Source organism: Peromyscus leucopus, chromosome 12, assembly GCF_004664715.2.
Source record: "Peromyscus leucopus breed LL Stock chromosome 12, UCI_PerLeu_2.1, whole genome shotgun sequence".
NCBI classification, from domain to species: Eukaryota; Metazoa; Chordata; class Mammalia; order Rodentia; family Cricetidae; genus Peromyscus; species Peromyscus leucopus.
The window spans coordinates 74,904,837-74,924,053 of NC_051073.1; the positions used below are offsets into that span (position 1 = coordinate 74,904,837).

General features: G+C 39.0%; 1 protein-coding gene and 2 gene segments (V, D, J or C); 1 reads left to right on the forward strand and 2 right to left on the reverse strand.

Annotated features, from left to right (window-relative positions):
- LOC114687105 (immunoglobulin lambda-1 light chain-like) overlaps positions 1 to 19,217 on the reverse strand; it is an 826,243-nt gene that overhangs the window by 483,024 nt on the left and 324,002 nt on the right. The window lies entirely within an intron of this gene.
- Positions 1 to 19,217, forward strand: part of LOC119088814 — a 622,476-nt gene that overhangs the window by 194,130 nt on the left and 409,129 nt on the right.
- Positions 14,510 to 15,047, reverse strand: LOC114688048. The segment is given in 2 exon segments: positions 14,510 to 14,832; positions 14,940 to 15,047. Coding segments are annotated over 2 exon segments (402 nt in total).

Consider the following 19,217-nt stretch of genomic DNA (forward strand, 5'->3'; position numbering starts at 1 on the left):
AATTAAAACTGGATTACAACAAAAACAATAGAAAACCTACACACTAATGGAAACCAAACAACTATCTACTGTATGACTGCTAGGTCAAGGCAAAATAAAGAGAGACATTAAAGACCCCCTAGAATACAATGAAAATGAATACTCAACATATCCAGATTATAGAACACAATGAAAGCAGTGCTAAAAGGAAAATTCACAGCACTAAGTCCCTGCATAAAGAAATTGTTGTTATCTCATATTAGTAACTTAACAGCACACCTAAATGTTGTTGGAACTTCTCTCTTAACTGAACCCAAAGTCTTTTCAACCTGAATATGTGCAGGGAGTCCAGCTTTAAGGAGTGTTTGAAGACATATTACAACATCCTGGGGCCAGAAGAGAGAAGTGTGTGAGGAAGCAGAACAGGGTCTGTTTCTATAACAAACTCTGGGATTGAAATTTACCCACTCTTCTCTCTCTGTCTGTCTGGTTCCTGTGTGTGTGTCTATTTGTGTATATGTACACCATATTCTAAGGGTCATTTAACAGTGTCACTCCAAGACACAGACAGAAACCTGAACAGACTTAGGAGGGACCAAGCCAGTAAATTATCAGGAATAATAAAATGGTACAATAAATTACATACTATATTAATAATTTATGGGAACTTCATAAATGAGTTCTACATTTACATCATTCCTCTTTCTCTCTCTGTCAATGCCTCTCATGTCCTACTTCCCAATTTCAGGATCTTTACTATATCATTGTCACATATATAAACACACACATATATACATATATACATGTATATATACATACATATATATATGCAATAAGCACATGTATACACATAACTTACTGAGTCCACTTAGCTTTGCTCATATGTTCAAATATTCTTGCTTATTTTTATTTTATTTCAAGTTTTTAGGTACAAAGTATATCATTTTCACTCTAGTTACCTTGAACACTTAATAGTTTTGAGTCAATGAGATTTCTGAGTGTCATGCTTACCACTTCCAATTATTTAATTATCTTTAGTTAAAACAATGGAAATTATCAATAAAATTCATTAATTTAAAAGCAATAGAGAAGTCCACAAAGGTGTTCACAGCATCAGTACAGTGATGGCCAGTTTTAAGTTTAGGAATCTAGACTGACATTACCCTTTGTAGTAAGGTTAGTACTTGACATAAATTTTATGACTAATGTGACTCACCACCATCTACACCATGGCCTAGCCATCACCAGTATCAGTTCAGCATTCAGATAATGGCTTCCTTGACAATTCTCCAGGTGGAATCTGGACAACCTGTTGTGGGAGACAAGTCTGCTGTACTGGGCAGTCTTTGCCTTGATTTTTGTTTCTCTGTGCATTGCTTCTGCACCTTCTCTTCAGGGCAGTAGAGGATGTATCACTTCATTCCCTCTGCAGTGGGAGCTGAGCTTTTAGTGTCTGTCATGCCAGAAGGTTCAGGCTCCTATAGAGATCATTGTTAGTGTCCCACCCATTCAACATCATCACTTGCCATAATCTCAACTCACTGCCAGCCTTGAAGTTCTGTTCTGGCTGAGCAAGGTGGCAAAACCTTGGCTGATCTTTTGTAAATGATAGAAAATAAGAGGTGACAGTGAGTGTACCAGCCATGCTGGAGACAACCCAGGTTGTGTCCACATCTGGATGATTTTACCTTTTCTCTTTCACCTCCCAACAATAGAGGACCTTGACATTAATTAACTATTCTGAAGTAGGTAGCACTGTATGTGGTTCACAGAAGTCAAGGAGCCCAACTCATCGTACAGTGCGGGAGGTATTGCTTATTTCAATCTCATTCTCAATCTCCCATTCTCCCAAAGAAGGAGAGCAAGGCCACTGTCTTTCTCACTCCTGCCTCACATCATCTTGTTAAATATAAAATGTCTGGATTCATTTTCTGAATGTTCTGGCTTATAAAATGACCTCAGGGTTTCTCATCTAAGGCTTGGTACTTCTGGGTCTTACTGGGAGATCAGATTGACTATTTCCAAGAATGTTAGAGGGAAACCTGGGGCCTAAGGTCCATAGCTTGGCATCAGAGTCCCCGTAGTTATTCCTGGCAGCCTATTTCAATCTTCTTTTTTTCTAGCCCATCTCTAACCTTCTGTAAACAACTCATCTCAGAGCCTTTGTCTGCCAGGGACCTCAGCTTCCATACTAGACAGGAACTCAAGGAGGATACCTTTACCCTCCTTCCCACTCTCCATTCAGTTCTCTCCAAATTTACCCTTAGTCCTACTCCAATTTTCCTTTTGAGCTTCTCCTCCCAAGCCATCAGCATAATATTGAATCTCAGACTTTTGTTGTGGACCAAGGGTACACCTAGTTCTGTTCAGATGGTCCTTTGAGCTTTTCCTTCTAACTCATCTCCATTTCTTTGTGACTTTCCACTGACCTGAATAACAACTCCCTACCTGGTAAGCCTAAGCTACAAAACTCGCTGGGACTTGAGGACCCCACAGCTACCAGATTTGCTTAGGACTGAGAGTGTGCAACAGCAACCAAAAAAACAAAACAAAACAAAACAAAACAAAAACACCCAACCAACAAAGATGAGACCAGACATCTATACCAAGAAACACTTCAACCATCATAACTCCAGATGCCTAGATCCAAATGTAAAAACACAAACATGAACAACCAAGACAATGTACTTCAGACAGAAGCCAGGATTTCTATTGTGCTAAGGCCTAAAGGGAACAATTTAGCTGAAGCACAAGACAAGAACTTCAAACTATCAATTGTGACTATGTCTGAAGACTCTAAGTGGATATGAATAAATGCCTTAATGATGAATGTGAAACACAAACAGTTGAATAAAATAATGAAAACAACTTCATACACGAAAAGTAGACTTTAACAAAGAAATAGAAATACTAATGAAAACTCAAATTGAAAGGAAATTAGAAATTAAAACACTAGATGTCTAACAAAAACCTCAGAGATAAGTCTCACCAACAGATTAAAAAGACATTAAAGACAGAATTTCAGGTCTTGAGAAAAGGGTAAAAGATATAAACAGCTCAGCAAAAAAATGTTAAATACATATTTTAAAAAACATTTCATAAGCATACAGGACATATGGACAGACACCAATGAATAAAGGAAAAAAAAGTCCATGTCAAAAAACATAAATTATTCAATAAAATTCATGCAATATATTTTGATCATGTTTTCCCTTTCCCTTAACTACTCCCATTACCTCCATTACCCCCAAATTTCTACCCATCTGAATTGAAGTTCTTCTCCTATATGTCTGTCTGTCTATGTATCTATCTATATATCTATTATCAATCTCTATCACTCTCAAAAAAACCCCACAAAAACAAGACAATTAAGACAAAAATGACAAATGACACAAAAAAGTCAATGAAAAAAGAAACAAAAGAAACTCGGGGAGTACACTTTGTGTTGGCAAAACATTCCTGGACAATGGCCTGCTCTGCAGTCCGGTTGTTACATCCAGTGACACCTGTTGGCAAAAATAGATTTCCAGCAAGTATCACTTTCTAATACCGTCTTGGTTAGGGATGGGGCCTTTGTCGTCTTCAACTCTCCAATTCTGGACCCCTTAGGCCTTGAAGAAGCACGTGCCTTGTGTGAGCTGTCACAGTCTCTGTGACTTCAAATGTGCCTCAATTTTGTTGCATCTGGAAGACAAAGCTTCCTTGAAGTCATTCACCACTTCAGTCTCTTGTAATCTTCCTGTGTCTTCTTCCGCATAGATCCCTGAGACCTTGAGTGGAAGGGTCAGGTGAGAGCATCTCATTTAGCTGAGGGATTGAACTATGCTCTTTGTCTGTGTATTGTACAGCTGTAAGTCTCTGTGCTGACTCCCATATACTGCAAGAAGAAGTTTCTCTGATGGTGTTTGAGCAAGGCACTGATCAATGGGAATATCCGCATGTCATTAGGGGTCATTTTATTGCAGTGTTCTTTTAGCAGAATAATAATATTAAACTTTCTACCAGGTCTGTGACCTACATAGGCCCAGTTCCTTTGCCATTTTGGCAGTGTCAGGTATGGTTTCCATGACATATACTGACCCTTAAGTCCAATCAGAGTGGTTGGTTATCCTCATAACTTTGGTGCCACAATTGCACCAGTGTATCTTCACACAGATGACCTTTGTAGGTTCCAAGATTTATAGCTGCTAGGTACTGATGATTTTTTTTCTCCTCTGGTACTGTGCAGAGTACCTTTTAGCATCATGAATGCAAGTCAGTAGGAGTGAAGTTTCTAGTTAGGAACTAGCTCAATGATGTTGGAAAATGTTTTCATCAGCAAAAACCTTTCAGGTTTTAGATGACAATCAATAAACTTGGTATTATTTTGTTATGTTTCATGGTTCCATTGTACTGTTTTGGCTAATAACTCAGTAAAATGTAACCCATCTTGGCACAGCAGGTTTTACTTGGTGGCATAGTATGTCTAGTTGGGACATTGTCTCCTGCATTATATGGTGGCTCAATTTATATTCCTTCCATATGTGCATTATTTTAGGAAGCTTCTACACTAGTAGGTTTCCATAAGACTTTTCCAAAGAACTTCAATGCTAGCTATCTTTGTTCATAAAATTCCCTTACCCTTATATCCCAACCGCTTGCCATTTGATCTTCCAATTCTAGGTTCCTGTTTTACTCTCCACAGCATCATCTGTCCTCTATTTCTCTTTTCTTTGGAGCTCTTCTCCTCCCTGATCCATTACAAGGAATCTATCTTCTGTGGATATTCAGTCTGTAGCATACAGATTGGAAGCTGAAAAGTTAAGAAACAAATATAAGAGAAATCATACAAGGTTTGCCTTTTGTGGTCTGGGTTACCTCAGTGAGGAAATTTTTTTTTCTAGCTTGATCCATTTACTTGAAAATTTCTTAGTTTCATTTTTTCTTAAGAACTAAATAATATTCCACTGTGAAAATATAGCACATTTTATTATCCATTCATTTGTTGTTGGAAATATAGGTTGACCATGATAGCTGGTCTATTATAAATAGAGCAGCCATGAACCTGAATAAGCAAGTATTTTTCTACTAGGGTGTAGAGTCCTTTGAGTATATGCCTAAGATAGGTGTATTTGTATCTTGAGGTAGATCAATTCCAGCTTGCTTAATATCCACACAATGTTTTCCATTTATAATGGTTATTTTGGCTTACCCTCTCAAAAGCATTGAATAAAATTGCCCCCTTTTCCATATTTTATACATCATCTGTTATCATTTGTTTTATTGATCATGCTCAGTCTGAGTGAGGTAAAGTCAAATTTCAAAGTAGTTTTAATTTGTATTTTCCTGATAGCTAAAAAGACACCAAGAAAATAAGGCCATTTAGATGCAACAGGAGTGAATCACATATGAACTCACAGAGACTGTGGTGGCATGCACAAAGCCCACACAGGTCTAAGCCAGTTGGGGGACCTAGTGCTGACAAGGAAGTGGAACCAAGCTCTCATCCCTAATTAAAAAAAAAAAGCTATTTACAACTGATGACTGGTTGCAAAGAAAAAGTTACTTTTGTCCAATAGAGCCTCACTGGGTACACAAACCACACATTAAGGGTAGGCCCCATTCACAGACATAGATGGTAAACAAACAAACAAAACAGAACAAGACAAAAAAACCTCAATGGTACTTTTGAATGATTTTTGTCACATAATTATTTGTCTGGGATTTTTAAAGCTTACAGTTCTTTTTCTTATACATTAAGGTTTCCTATTTTATGTTTTGAAAAGACATTTGCATATCTTTTGGACTATATGTATTTCGAGTGGGGGTTCTTTGGTTGTGTTTTTCTGTTTATTTGTTTGTTTGATCCTATACCGGTTTTATTTTGTTTTATTTCATTGTATTCTGTTTTTTATAGACCTATTTTATATCATAAATAATTAATAGAATTTCCTTTTTGTATCTTTTCAGGAGTGATTTACAATCTCCAAAAAGGCAAAATTTTCTTTACTTCTTCAAACATTCTTTCTAAGGTATCTACATTTGAATCATCTAGTAAAATATTATCTGTGTAATGATAAATTATAGATTCAGAAAATTTTTTATGTATTACTTCCAATGACTGTCATCCAAAATATTTGCACAGGATTGGGCTATTTAACATTCCATGTGTGAGAATTCTCCATTGATATCTCTTAACTGGCTGAGAATTATTATAAGAAGGCACCATAAAGTCAAGTCTTTCTCTGTCCTTTTCTTGTAAGGGTATTGAAAAGAAAGTCTTTTAAATTGAAAACTGTAAGAGGCCATCATTTAGGTAACAGAGTTGACAAAGGAATTCTAGATTGTAGAAAGGCCATTGGCTAAATTATCTTATTAATTGCTCTTAGGTCTGTTATCATTCTACACTTATCAGATTTCTTTTTAGTAACAAATACAGGAGAATTCCAAGGACTGAACATTTAACTGCTCTTATACTGTTACAGCTGTTCTAAGGCCTGTTGTTTCTCTTTTGTTAAAGGTCATTGCTGAACCAATTCAGGCTTGTCTGTCAACCATTTTAAAGGTAGAGCTGTTGATATCTTTGAAAGATCAGCAGCTGTTGTGCCCTGTTCTTGTACAATCTCAGTGCTCAATGACTGTTCTTTATTATATCTTCTAATATTTTTCTCAGAAGCATGTTAATTTAATATTTGTTTCTGAGATTGGAGGAATGTTAGTCTGGATATTCCATTGTTGTAATAAATCACATCCCCATAGATTTATAGCTATATCAGCCACATATGGCTTTAATTTTCCTCTCTGTCCTTCTGGCCCTCATGTTCTGTTTCACTTGAAATAATGCTTCCGTCCCTAAAAGCTGCAATTTACCTCCTGAAGAGGTCAATTTGGATTCCAAGATTCTGGTGCAATTTTTGTTACATCTGCACCTGTGTCTACAAAACCTTCAATGATGTCATTTTTTTTTTTAAATCACTTGTTTGCACTTCCTTCTTACTCAGATAATATTATTTTATTCTTAGGTCTCTGAAAGAGTTGAAGATTAGATTACCATATTTATAATTTTCCTTGTTAATAAATTCAGAAGAGAAACTCACTAAAAATGTGTTAAGTGTATAAATTTTGTATCAAAAGATAGTTTTAGTTGGTAATACAAGTTAAGATAGAATGTGAGTTAGGTACATTTTGGACTCACCAAAATAGGATAAATAATGGAATGTTTTCTTTGAATTTGTCAAATGTTAATGGATTGGACATTGTTAATGTAATTCTTGGCTGTATATATTTTATATGGTTATTGTACCTATTGTATATAGATTTGCTTATATTAGTTATAAACTTCTTTTATTATTTTAGACAAAAAAGTGGAAATGTGTTGATATATTGTATACTCCAATAATGCTTACCTGGGAATCAGTGGAAAAATCCAGCCACTAAATTAGACATAGAAGTCAGGCAGTGGTGGCATACACCTTTAATTCTATCACTTGGGAGGCAGAGATTCATCTGTATCTCTTTGAGTTCAAGATCACACCTGGCTACATGAAACAAACAGAACCAGGCAGTGGTGACACATTCCTTTAATCCCAGGAAGTAATATGGCAGGACACAGAAAGGTGTATACAGTGTGAGAAAATGGGAACTCACTCTCTTGAGACTAAGGATTTCATAGAGGTAAGAACTTGTAGCTGGCTTGATCTGTTTCTCTGATCTTTCAGCTTTCACCCAAATATCTGCCTCCAGGTTTTATATTAATAAGACTGTTTAGGAATTCATGTTACAATTGAGTACATATTTAAATAGAGAATTATCAAGAGAAGAATCTCAAATGGCTGAGAATCACATAAATAATTGTACAACATTCTCAGTCATCAGGGAAATGCAAATCAAAATAACTCTGAGATACCATCTTACATCTGTCAGAATGGCTAAGACATAAAAACTAATGAAAGGTTATATTGGAGAGGATGTGGAGCAAGGGAAACACTCCTCCACTATGAGTGAGAGTGCAAACTTGCACAGCCACTTTGGAAATCAATATGGAGATTTTGCAGAAAATTGGGAATCATTCTACCTCAAAACCCAGCTATATTACCCCTGGGCATATACCTAAAGAATGCTTAATCATACCACAAGGACACTTGCTCAACTATGTTCATTACAGTGTTATTTGTAATAGCCAGAAACTGGAAACAAACTAGTTGCTCTTTAACTGAAGAATGGATAGAGAACATGCTGTGCTTCAACACAAAGGAATGTTACACAGCTGTTTAAAACTATGACATCATCAAAGTTGAAGGCAAATAGATGGAACTAGAAAAAGAAATCATCCTGAATGAGGTAGCCTGGACCTAGAGAGACAAACATAGTATGTATTCACTCTTAAGTGGATATTTAACTGTAAAGTAAAGGATAAGCATTATACAATCCACAGCTCCAGAGAGCCTAGATAACAAGGATGGCCCAAAGAAGATGGGGATGCATGGATGTTCCTTGAAAGGGAAGATATAAGAGATCTCTTTGGTAGACGAGGTGCTGGATGAGATGGGAATGTGAGGGATCGCATTGTGGGGGTGGATTCAGGGAGAGAGTAATGAAAGAGATATCTTAATGGGGAGGAGCATTTGGGGGTCAGGTAGAAACCTGGTGCAAGCAAAACTCCCATGGATCTGAAAGGAGAAGATGGAGGCATACATATTGGAAAAGCCAAAATACTAAAATTCCACTGTGAAATAATCTTCCCTAGAAATGATTGTCTAAACAAGACCAGAAAAATAGCAATATAGATGAGTATGTTAATGTAGAACTGGGGACAGATTATGGGGTCCTGGCATGCCCAGACCTTAAATAAAGGAAGCCATTAACTCCCCAGAGAAAGAGAATTAGATTCTTCTAAGGATGAGCCCCCATTGGTTGTTCCATGCAGAGTGGTTAGCCTTGAAACCATACACATAAAATAACAAAAATGGACTCAGCAAGTGTACATGCATGTATATGTGCAAATGTGTGTCTGTGTATAAGAAATATAATAAAAGAAAAAGAGATTGCCAATTTCTTTATGGAGAGAATATGGGGGAAGTTCAAGGGAGTTTGCTGTGAGGTACTGGAGGCAGAAAAGGGAAGGGGAAGTTCAATACATCTATTTCAATTAAAACATTAGAAAGATACACTTTTACTTCAAATACATATCACCCATTAGTTTCTCAAGCTTCAACCCATGCCCCAGGTAAACCAAAGCCAAATTTATACAATATGTTAATCACCCCAAATATTTTTCTGCACCTGAAGTCTTTAGCAAAGAAAATAACATATTGCCATATAAAGGGCAGGATGTTATGGAGGTAAAAATCAATCTTTATACAGACAAATGTGTTAGAAATTGCTACTGGATACAAGAAAAAAATCTCTGTGACTGAAGTAGGTTCACTCACCAGAAGGGATTGCTTTAATGTGAGAGGGCTGGGGAGCCAGAGCCATGATAGGTCTCTAACAGCCCTGCCAGGGACCAGGCCTTAGTTTTAATTTACTGGAACTGGCTGGAGCTGAGCAAGCAGTTCTCAGGAAGACCACAACTGAGGGGAAACTAACCAGCAGACACCCCACAGCATTCTGCTGGCTCAGAAGGAGCTCCCCAGCCTCTTACTAGCTAAAGGTAGCTGTCCCTACCCTGCTGCTGGAAGGTGCCTAACCACTAGAACCTCCCACCAATCAGCCTCCAGACTAATCTTTCCTCCACCAGTCAGCACCAGATTAATCCCTCCTTCCTAGAATTCCCCTACCTTTGCTTAAAAGGAGCTTGTGAACTCACTTTGGGGTTGCTATCTGCCCTACCCCAACATGTTGGAAATAATAAATGCTCTTGCTGATTGCGCTTGTGATTGATGGTCTTTTTGGGGGGCTACTCTTGGACCCTAACAAAATGCATATGGTAGTTAAATGTGCTTTTACATCTCAGTAAATAACTTGCAAATTGATGGGCATATAATTTTTAAAAAGAAAGACTTGGCTCTCATCAACATGTAAAAAGAATAAATGTCAGTTGTTGCATTCAGTAGGTGTGTTAATGTGTATTTCAGTAAGATACTAAGGCTGGTGCTAGAACATCAGAAAATATAATATCTAAGGCAGGAAAGATTGCTCAGTGATTAAGAGCACTCTTGCAAAGGATGCCAGGTCAATTCCCAACACCCACATGTCAGTCAAGAATCTTTTGGAATTCCAGCTCTAGAATACTCCGGTACTCACAGGCAAATGCCTACACACACAGAAACACACACACACACACACACACACACACACACACACACACACACACAGCGAGAGAGAGAGAGAGAGAGAGAGAGAGAGAGAGAGAGAGAGAGAGAGAGAGAGAGAAACACACACACACACACACAGAAACACACACCTAAATATATCACAGACTTTGTTATGAGAATGTATTCCCTAGGAATGTCAGAAACTACACTCATAAAGTCTCACCACATGAATGCATAAACAATAGCTAAACAAGCATAAGATGGGTAGGCATGCCTGGGAGTCCCTAACCCTACACAAAGAACTATAGGCATCTAAGCAATGCTGGGAGTAAAAGGAACAGCCCTCCCCAGGGATGAGCACACCAGTTAGTTATTCAATACCAAAGGTCAGCCCTGAAAACACTCTTACATTAAACCTTCTACAGAATAAGCTGGCTATATTTAGAAATACATACACATAAATGTATATTATATATATCTATATATATATACATACACTTAGTTATAGGTATATTCATATATATTTACATACCTATGTATTTTCATACATATGTATGTATATGGTTATAGGTATATGAGTGTAATAACAATGAATTATTTTTAAAAAGGCCAAGAATTTGAAAGAGACCAAGGAAGTGTATATGGGATGGCCTACAGGGTGGGAACGGAAAAAGGATATGTTGAAATTATAATCTCATAATAAAAAATTGAAAAATTAAAAACACATATTATCTAAAATTCTATCATGCTGACAGTTGGGTCACTGTGATTTTGAGGCCAGCCTAGTCTACAAACTGATAGATTGGCTTAATACATAAATAAATGAAAAATAATAAAAAATAAAAACCTAGAGGACCAGTCATTAAAAGCAAACTTCCTGTGGTTGAGAAAAGATACATGATATCAATACATGTATTAGAAAAAGACAGGCTATTTCCACAGCTTCTTCTAATCTACCCCATTGTAACAAGTCCTCTTTTCCCTTAATTACAGATATACAATGCTCACATTTGTTTACGCTCATTTATCTCATTCTGATTTTAATACTGTTTACCTTATTTATCCCACTAGACCCTGTCTCTTCTGCTTCCAAAACAGCTTCTTTTGTCCTTGCAAAGATGTTAAGCATAAAGAATTGGTGCCACTTTATGTTGATTCCCCCCCCCCCCCCAGGAAAGATATAGAATCTTTAAGGCCTTTGTCCCTTCTGGACCCAGGCCTTAGTACTTTTCAGCACATGAAGTCATTTTTGGCCCCTTTCCTCAATGGGGAAAAATACTTATATAAACAGGTAGGTGATGTAAATCCATTTTGAAAAAAAATTCCTCTGAATTTTTTATTACTGAATCTTACCTCATGAACTTCCTAGTAGTTGATGTGGAAGACACTAGTGGATTCTTTGCTTTTTTTAAGTGTCCACATTTAACTGGAAGCATTCAGAATTAAGGAATGGCTTTACAATGAGGAGAGTGTAACACTAGGTAGCCAGTGACTTGTGTGGTAAATGAAAAGGATCAGGAAGAGAGCTGTGCACTCATTTGAGATTACGTCCCAGAGCTGTGCTTCATGTCTTACAGTTCGCACTGAATCCAATAGGCCTTTCACTTTCTCTCCAGTCTAAGAGGGGTGTCTCATGGACATCCACCCCATTTCCTGTGCATCAGTCCTACGCACTACAGCTCAGATCTGTTCTTTAAATGTAGACGTGGTAAGAGAAGAGCTTTGGTGAGCATGGTCATTTCAAAATAATCATTCCCAAAAGAGGCATTTGAATTCTGCTCCCCAGAGGCTGGGAATCTCGAGAAGATTTAGAGAGAACAGATGAATACCAAATTTTAAGTATCTGGTAGAAATTCCAGAGTCAAGATAACAATTTCCTTACCTGTTTTTTGGCTTCTGATAGCTTTGAGGTTGAATTTGGTTAAGAAAGAAAAGAACTAGAAGTGAAATGTTGAGCAAGACAGGACAGAAGGAATTCTACTCTCACATAAGGCATCTGGCAAGGGAAAAAATTTATCTGGAAAGAACACAGACTGCTGCTGTTCATTTTCAAGGGTGTTATGATGACCTTCCTTAAAACTTCATGGATTTATACTGTTATGGTGTATACAGATTCTCATCTTTGTTTTGTGGTGGTCTGAACCTCCTCCAAACATCAGTTGCTAATGGAATCAGGTAACTTATTGAATGACATCAGACAGACAGAAGCTTTGATGCCAAGTAAGCTCTCCCCATCTCTCTCTCTCTCTCACTCACTCTCTCTCTCTCTCTCTCTCTCTCTCTCTCTCTCTCTCTCTCTCTCTCTCTCTCTCTCTCTCTCTCCTCCTTCTCCTCCTCTGTTTCTCCCTCTTCCTCTCCCCTTCCTTTTCACTTTCTCCAATCTAACTCTCCCTCTTAAATGCCTTTTATTTTTAACCTTAAGGACAATTTTATTAGAACTTAAAAGAAAATCAATCAACCAGGAAGTGGTGGCACATGCCTTTAATCCCAGCACTCGGAGACAGAGCCAGGCGAATCTCTGATAGTTCGAGGCCAGCCTTGTCTACCATGAGAGATTCAGGACAGGCACCAAAACTACACTGAGAAAACCTGCCTTGAAAAACAAGACAAAACAAAATAAAACAAAAAACCAATCAGAGAAAACAATCTGTAAATTATGGCTTCTGCCCAGAGGAGGTGAATGAAGATGAAAAGTCATGCTGTTTGAGTTAAGCCAGCATAGAGATCAGTAACAAGAAAGATATGGCAGTTTGAATGAGAATGTGCCCTGTAGGTTCTGGCATTTGCCCACTTGATTCAAAATTAGTGGTGCTGCTTGAAGGGTTTAGGCAGTGTGGTATTGATGGAACTGTCATTGAGAGTGGTCTTTGGAGTTTCAATACCCTGCACCACATACATCTTCCTGATTGACATTTGAGATGTGAGCCCACAACTTCTGATCATGTTATTGCACCTGCCACTTCTCCAGTATCATGGATTCTTATCCCTTAGGAGCCATAACCCCTACCCCCCCATCCCAACCATCAACTCTCCCTTCTAATGAAATGCCTTTGTCACAGTGTTTTATCAAATCAATAGAAAAGTAACTAATACAGTAGACAATCAATCACCCAAGGAGAGAGGATTTCAGGGGAAGAGTGGGGAAGCCCCAAGTATGAGAAAAAAACAGTCTTTTGGTTCTGGTCATCACTTAACAAAAGAACCAAAAAGAGAGATAAAGAAAAAGTTATGACATTCTAAGTATGGACTGAGAAAGCTGGTCAAACTCATCAGAAACTCCTAACTGCCAGCAGGACCAACTATTTTAGGATTATGATCCACACAAATCTCCTAGCCGCATGAAAGACCTATTGCTTCATGATTCTGATCAACATAACCTCCTACTAGCCTGCAGGATATGCTGCACTGTGATTCTCATCAATGAGTTTGGCGCCAGAGTCTTCTCCAGGAAAATGACTTTCATTCTGCTAATTGTCTCTCTGAGCTCCTGTTCAAAAGAAAGGAGTCCAGATCCTGACAAAGCAGGACCATTTTGTAGGAATCTAGGTTTTTCTTTGTTTCTATACACAATTTCCTGTAGTTTTGTTGATAATTTTAAAACCTAAAGTGAGATTCTAAAGTTGGCCTCAGTGTGGAGGAACAGGGGCATTAAGGCTGGTAAACAAGGTCACATGTAAGAATTTTGCGGGATAAAACCACATGTCTATCATTTTGTCCTTCCTTTGAAATCTCTGGGAAGGTTTACTAAGTAATAAAGGTGGTTGCAGGAGGGACACGGATAAGTTCGTGTGCATTCAAGGACAGTGCTCAGACCTCATGGCAATTTTTCATTTTCCCTGGCAATGCAGGGTTCCAACCACAGTACCTCCTTAAATGTTCTTACACTGTGCTTCTTGGCAATTTGATGGAGTTACAAGACACTGAGCATGAAGAACAGACATTCCTATGAACTTTGGAGCAGTAACAGTGAGAACCTTAGATACACTGCTCCAACTTGAAAGGAGTATATTCTCACCTCCTCAGCTGTACACACAGCAGATTTGACTTTACATAGTCATCATTATTACAGAACAGTGACTCTATACAATCCCTGCCTTTTCGCTCCCTTTCCCCAGGAGTTTAGGATGGATTATTATATCTATGCTCTTTCCCTTTGAATAATAAACAGAAAATATCCAATGACTGTGATAACTAAGAACTTGAGATTTTTCCATCTTATAATCACAAGCCAGTCTTGGTAGCAAAAGAACAAAATAGTTCCTGTCCTGCTTCCTCATTTATCTGGGTCACTGTGTTTACCCAAATTGTCCACTAATGGTATAATCTGCACCACAGATGTAGTCAGCTTCATCTTCAGGCTGGATGTTGGAGATGCTTAAGTAGCGATCAGCCCCAGAGCTGGAGCCAGAGAAGCGGTCAGAGATCCCATCCCCCTTGCTGTGGCTTCCATCTTTTTTGAGCAACATCACATACTTAGGAGCCTTGTCTGGATGTTGCTGGTACCAACCAATGGTATAGCCGCTGTGCTGACTACTCAAGGTGCAGGTGAGTTTGGCTGAGGCTCCCAGGGAGGCAGAGGCTGAGGGTGATTGAGTTAGCACAGGTTGAGAGAAAGACCCTGAAAACAAAGAAACACATAATGTCCATGGTGAGAGAAGAGAGGAGAATGTATCTGCTGTCAGATGGTTTCCCTGAACTGGGATCAGGGTGCAGATGACTCCTGACCTGTACAATAAAGGAGGAAGAAGAGGAGAGTAGTCCAGGCCATGGTGCAGACACGACTGAGCTCTGCTGAGACAGACATGGTGCAGGTCTCTCTAGTCCTTTAACAGTTCTCAGAGAACTGACAGGGCCCTTCATGCAAATTTTTCTTGTTCAACCAAATCCCTTCTCAGGTGTGTCTGCCATCAAAAGTCTGGGTGTCACTTCCTGCCGGAGGCTGCCCAAGGGATCACAGTGTCCCCAGCTGCTGGGCCTGTTGAGTCCTGAGCAGACATAAAGAGACAGATGTTTGTGTTGTCAGCTGAGAGTCTCCAGACTCTTCAGTGTCACCTACAGACCCCACTGAGCAGGTTCAGGTCTGTCATGTCTGTGACAATGAGACTTCCCCTTAGGCTGTGTCCGCTGAACACTTTCTCATCAAGGACAGAAAGACTTGCCTCCTCTGAGGCTAATTTTATATTATCTCTTTTGTTTTATTTACTTCTGCTCAGTGGGAACACTATGTAGACCATTGTTTCGTAACCTGAGGGTCACGATACCCACAGAACATGGGTCATAGATCAGATATTTTGTAGATCATATATTTACTTTATAATACACAAAATAGAATACAAAATATAATACACAAAGAAAGAAAATTACAGTTCTGAGGTAACAATGGATAATTTTGTAGTTGGGGGTCACCACAACATGTGGGACAGTACTAAGGGGTCTCAGCACCAGAAATTTTGAGAACCACTGTTGCTAGACTGTAATTTCTTATTGAGGGGCTTTCCCCGCTGAAGCTGAGGACAGAGAAATTTATTCCATGGGCCCCTTCTCAGAATGTTCAAGAGGCTAGGCTTCTCTCTCTACTTAGTTCCTCAGCAGATTGAGCCATAGAAATACAATGTGAATATTGGCATCTATGACGATAAATATTATACTGCACGACTCCCTTGATGGATTATAAATAAAAAAAAATAGAAAATAACATGGTAAAACAAAACAGAATTATAGGAAAAATAGGGGAAAGTACACCAGGGACCTGTAATTGTCCTTAAGAAAGGATTGAGAGGATGACAGGGTTACAGCCATCTTAGGAGTTCCAGACACTTTCTCCCATAACCTAAGGGATATAACAGATTATACACCATATCTGTCAGAGGGAGCACGTTTCCTGCAGATAAGAAATGGGATGTCTAACTGTCAGAGAAAACGGGTCTGCCGGTGACACAGATGCTATGACATAAACTGCCAGAGGAGATGGCCATTTCCTTGCAGCTGCAACTCTCCAATCAGTTCAATCCAAGCGTCTCCAACCTGAAGTAAGCACCAATCCTGAGCTTGTGACCATATAGATTTGAAATTCCCCTAGAACCCTGACCCTAACCACTATAAAAATCCTGTCCTGTTCCTGCTTGGGGTCCCTCTCACTTTACCGCTGAGACAGATGGGTGAGGACCCGGATTTAACCTCGTGCATTAAAAGGTTCTTTGCTTTTTTTTTTTTTTTTGGTTTTTCGAGAAACATGGTTTCTCTGTGTAGCTTTGCTCGCTTTGGAGACCAGGCTGGCCTCGAACTCACAGAGATCCACCTGCCTCTGCCTCCCGAGTGCTGGGATTAAAGGCGTGCGCCACCACCGCCCGGCAGGTTCTTTGTTTTTGCAATCAGATAGATCTCTGGGTGGTCTTTGGGGACTTTGGATTTTGGGTGCAACAGGATTAGAAAGAACTGATGAAGAATGACTGTGTATGATGGTTTTCAAAAACACTAACGGAAACCTGCCTACTACTTATCTGATATTAAAATACTGTATTTAACTGATAGGGGTTTAGTGGGATATATGATGAGAAAAGGGAATACCTCTAAATTGGAGGCAAGAATTAATGAATCATGATAGAAGAATTAGCCACTGAGATGATGAGCTGGGACAAGAGGAATGTCAGGACCACATGGGTTTGCTCAGATGTGCTTTAACTTATGCATGGTTAAAGAAACTGTGAACCTGAGTTGTCTTTGTCAAACCCTGTCCTCCAGAATCAGAAGATGAGGTGGAAAGACTGTAAGAGCCAGATGTGCTGATGACTTCAAGGAAACAGCATCTTCCAGACACAATAGAACTGATCCCCATGGGAACTCATGGAGACTATGACAGCATGCCCAAGACCAACACAGGTTCAAACCAGACAAAATCCCAGCTCTGAGAAAGAGAAGTGGACAAATAGTCACACCCTTAGCTAGGAACTTATTTGTCATAGATAACTTCTGGAAAAGAGGAAATTCGTTTTCTGTAATGGAGTGTCACTAGAAATATCAATCACCCTCCCCAGCAGTCCCCACTGCCAGGGGTAGTTTGTCTAGTAAACAGACTCTATGGTGTGTGTGTGTGTGTGTGTGTGTGTGTGTGTGTGTGTTGTTATATTTTATCTGATTGATTTTCCTGTTTTCTTTGTTCAGTTTGGTTTTATTTTCTTGTTTTTGTTTTTTGGTTGTTTTTCTGACTTGTTTTGTTTGAAAGAGAAAGAACATGAAGTTGGGTGGGTAGAGAACTGGGAAGATCTGGGAAGTATTGGGGAAAGAGAAAGAATATGATCAAAATAGATTGTATGAAAATGTTTTTAAAAAGTAAAGAATCTCAAAATAAAATGTTAATTGACAAAAACAATAGAAAGAAAGATAGAAAAAAGGAAGTAAGGAAGGAGGAAAACACAATGAAGCTAAGATTCTGTTATTCCTGGTTGAAAATGTGCATGGAACTACACATTGTGTCCTACTCAAAACCAGCATGGTGGCCAGCCCGTGAGGGTGCTTGCTGCCAAGCATCTCAGTGCCAGCTGATTCCTGGAGCAGCCATGGTGGAAGGAAAGAGAAGACTTCCACAAGTGGTCCTCTAACTCTTGTGCTCTTGTGCTCATGCTGTGGCATTTACACACACACACATACACACACACACACACACACACACACACACACACACACACACACACACACACAGAGAGAGAGAGAGAGAGAGAGAGAGAGAGAGAGAGAGAGAGAAGAGTAAATCCTTAAATCTGTATATAAATAGATAAATATTTTAAAAACTTGATCCTGTCATGGCTCTTTTGTTTTTCTTTTCTGTGCCCTTGTGGTTTTGATTTTATTTAGACCTTTTGGTGTTGTTGACATTCAAATATTGATGTGAGTTCCTTGGGAAAAAGGACTGTACTAGTGAAGGGTGTTCTTACAATCTTATAATGAGATTACATACAGTGGTACTCAGAATTATCACATCAACAGATCTTCTTTAGGTACAAATGTGTTAACCTAATGTCAGAGGAGTAATTACTTCATATATATATATATATATATATATATATATATATATTATTTCATAGCTTTTAAAAACTAAAATCAATTTGCATAGTCTTCAAATGAAAGTTAATATACCAATAGTTAGAAAATACGAATGGGCATTACTTCCCTTTGATCTAAGTTGTTGAATGAACATCCCTGAGAATGCTTCTCTCTGGAGACTTATTGACTATAGTCTTACAAGCAAATACAACTAATAGAGGAATAAATAATTGAATTCTGTACTTTTAAAAATCACAATCACAACAGTTGACAAACATGTTCACATTTATGACTATAACTAGGAAACAAATGAAGGCAGATGCTTCCTTCACCTTCTTGTCTGTGGAGAGTTCATATCAGGATGGCAACAGTGCCTGGTCATGGGACCCACTCCACAGGACAGGGTTTACACCCAGGCTCAGACAAATGCACGTTTGTGTCTTGCTTCTCCATGTGTGTCTCACTGTGCTGACACCACTGCAGTGTTCATGCAGTCGCCTTCAGCACTGTCCTCAGATTGTAACCCTAGAGCCAGGACAAGGTTATGTTTAAGGGGAAAAGTTACAGGAGACTGGGACTGCCTGATGTTGTTGGGTGAATCAGAGCCTAGAGGCTTGGCCAGGCAGCTTCTGGAACCAGTATGGAAAGAGGGGATCAGTAACTGCTGGAGAGTGTCATTCCCCAGCATCACCTCAGGTTGTAGAGGAGAGCCTGAAACGAAATAGCTGTTAGGAAAGAGTCAAGAAATGAGATGGATCATTCCAAAGGCAGGCCTCTTTAGTCTCTGTGACACCTGACAGAGATGGAGGAAAGAGGCTGGCATCAGGCTTTAAATTTCCAGAGACCTGAGGACCCACAGATGCTGCTGGACTCTGGGGTTCTTGGGGTAATGGGGAAATGGTGATGTGGTGCAGTATGAGAATTTTACTATCACCGTCACCCTACATTACATCTCTTCAGCCC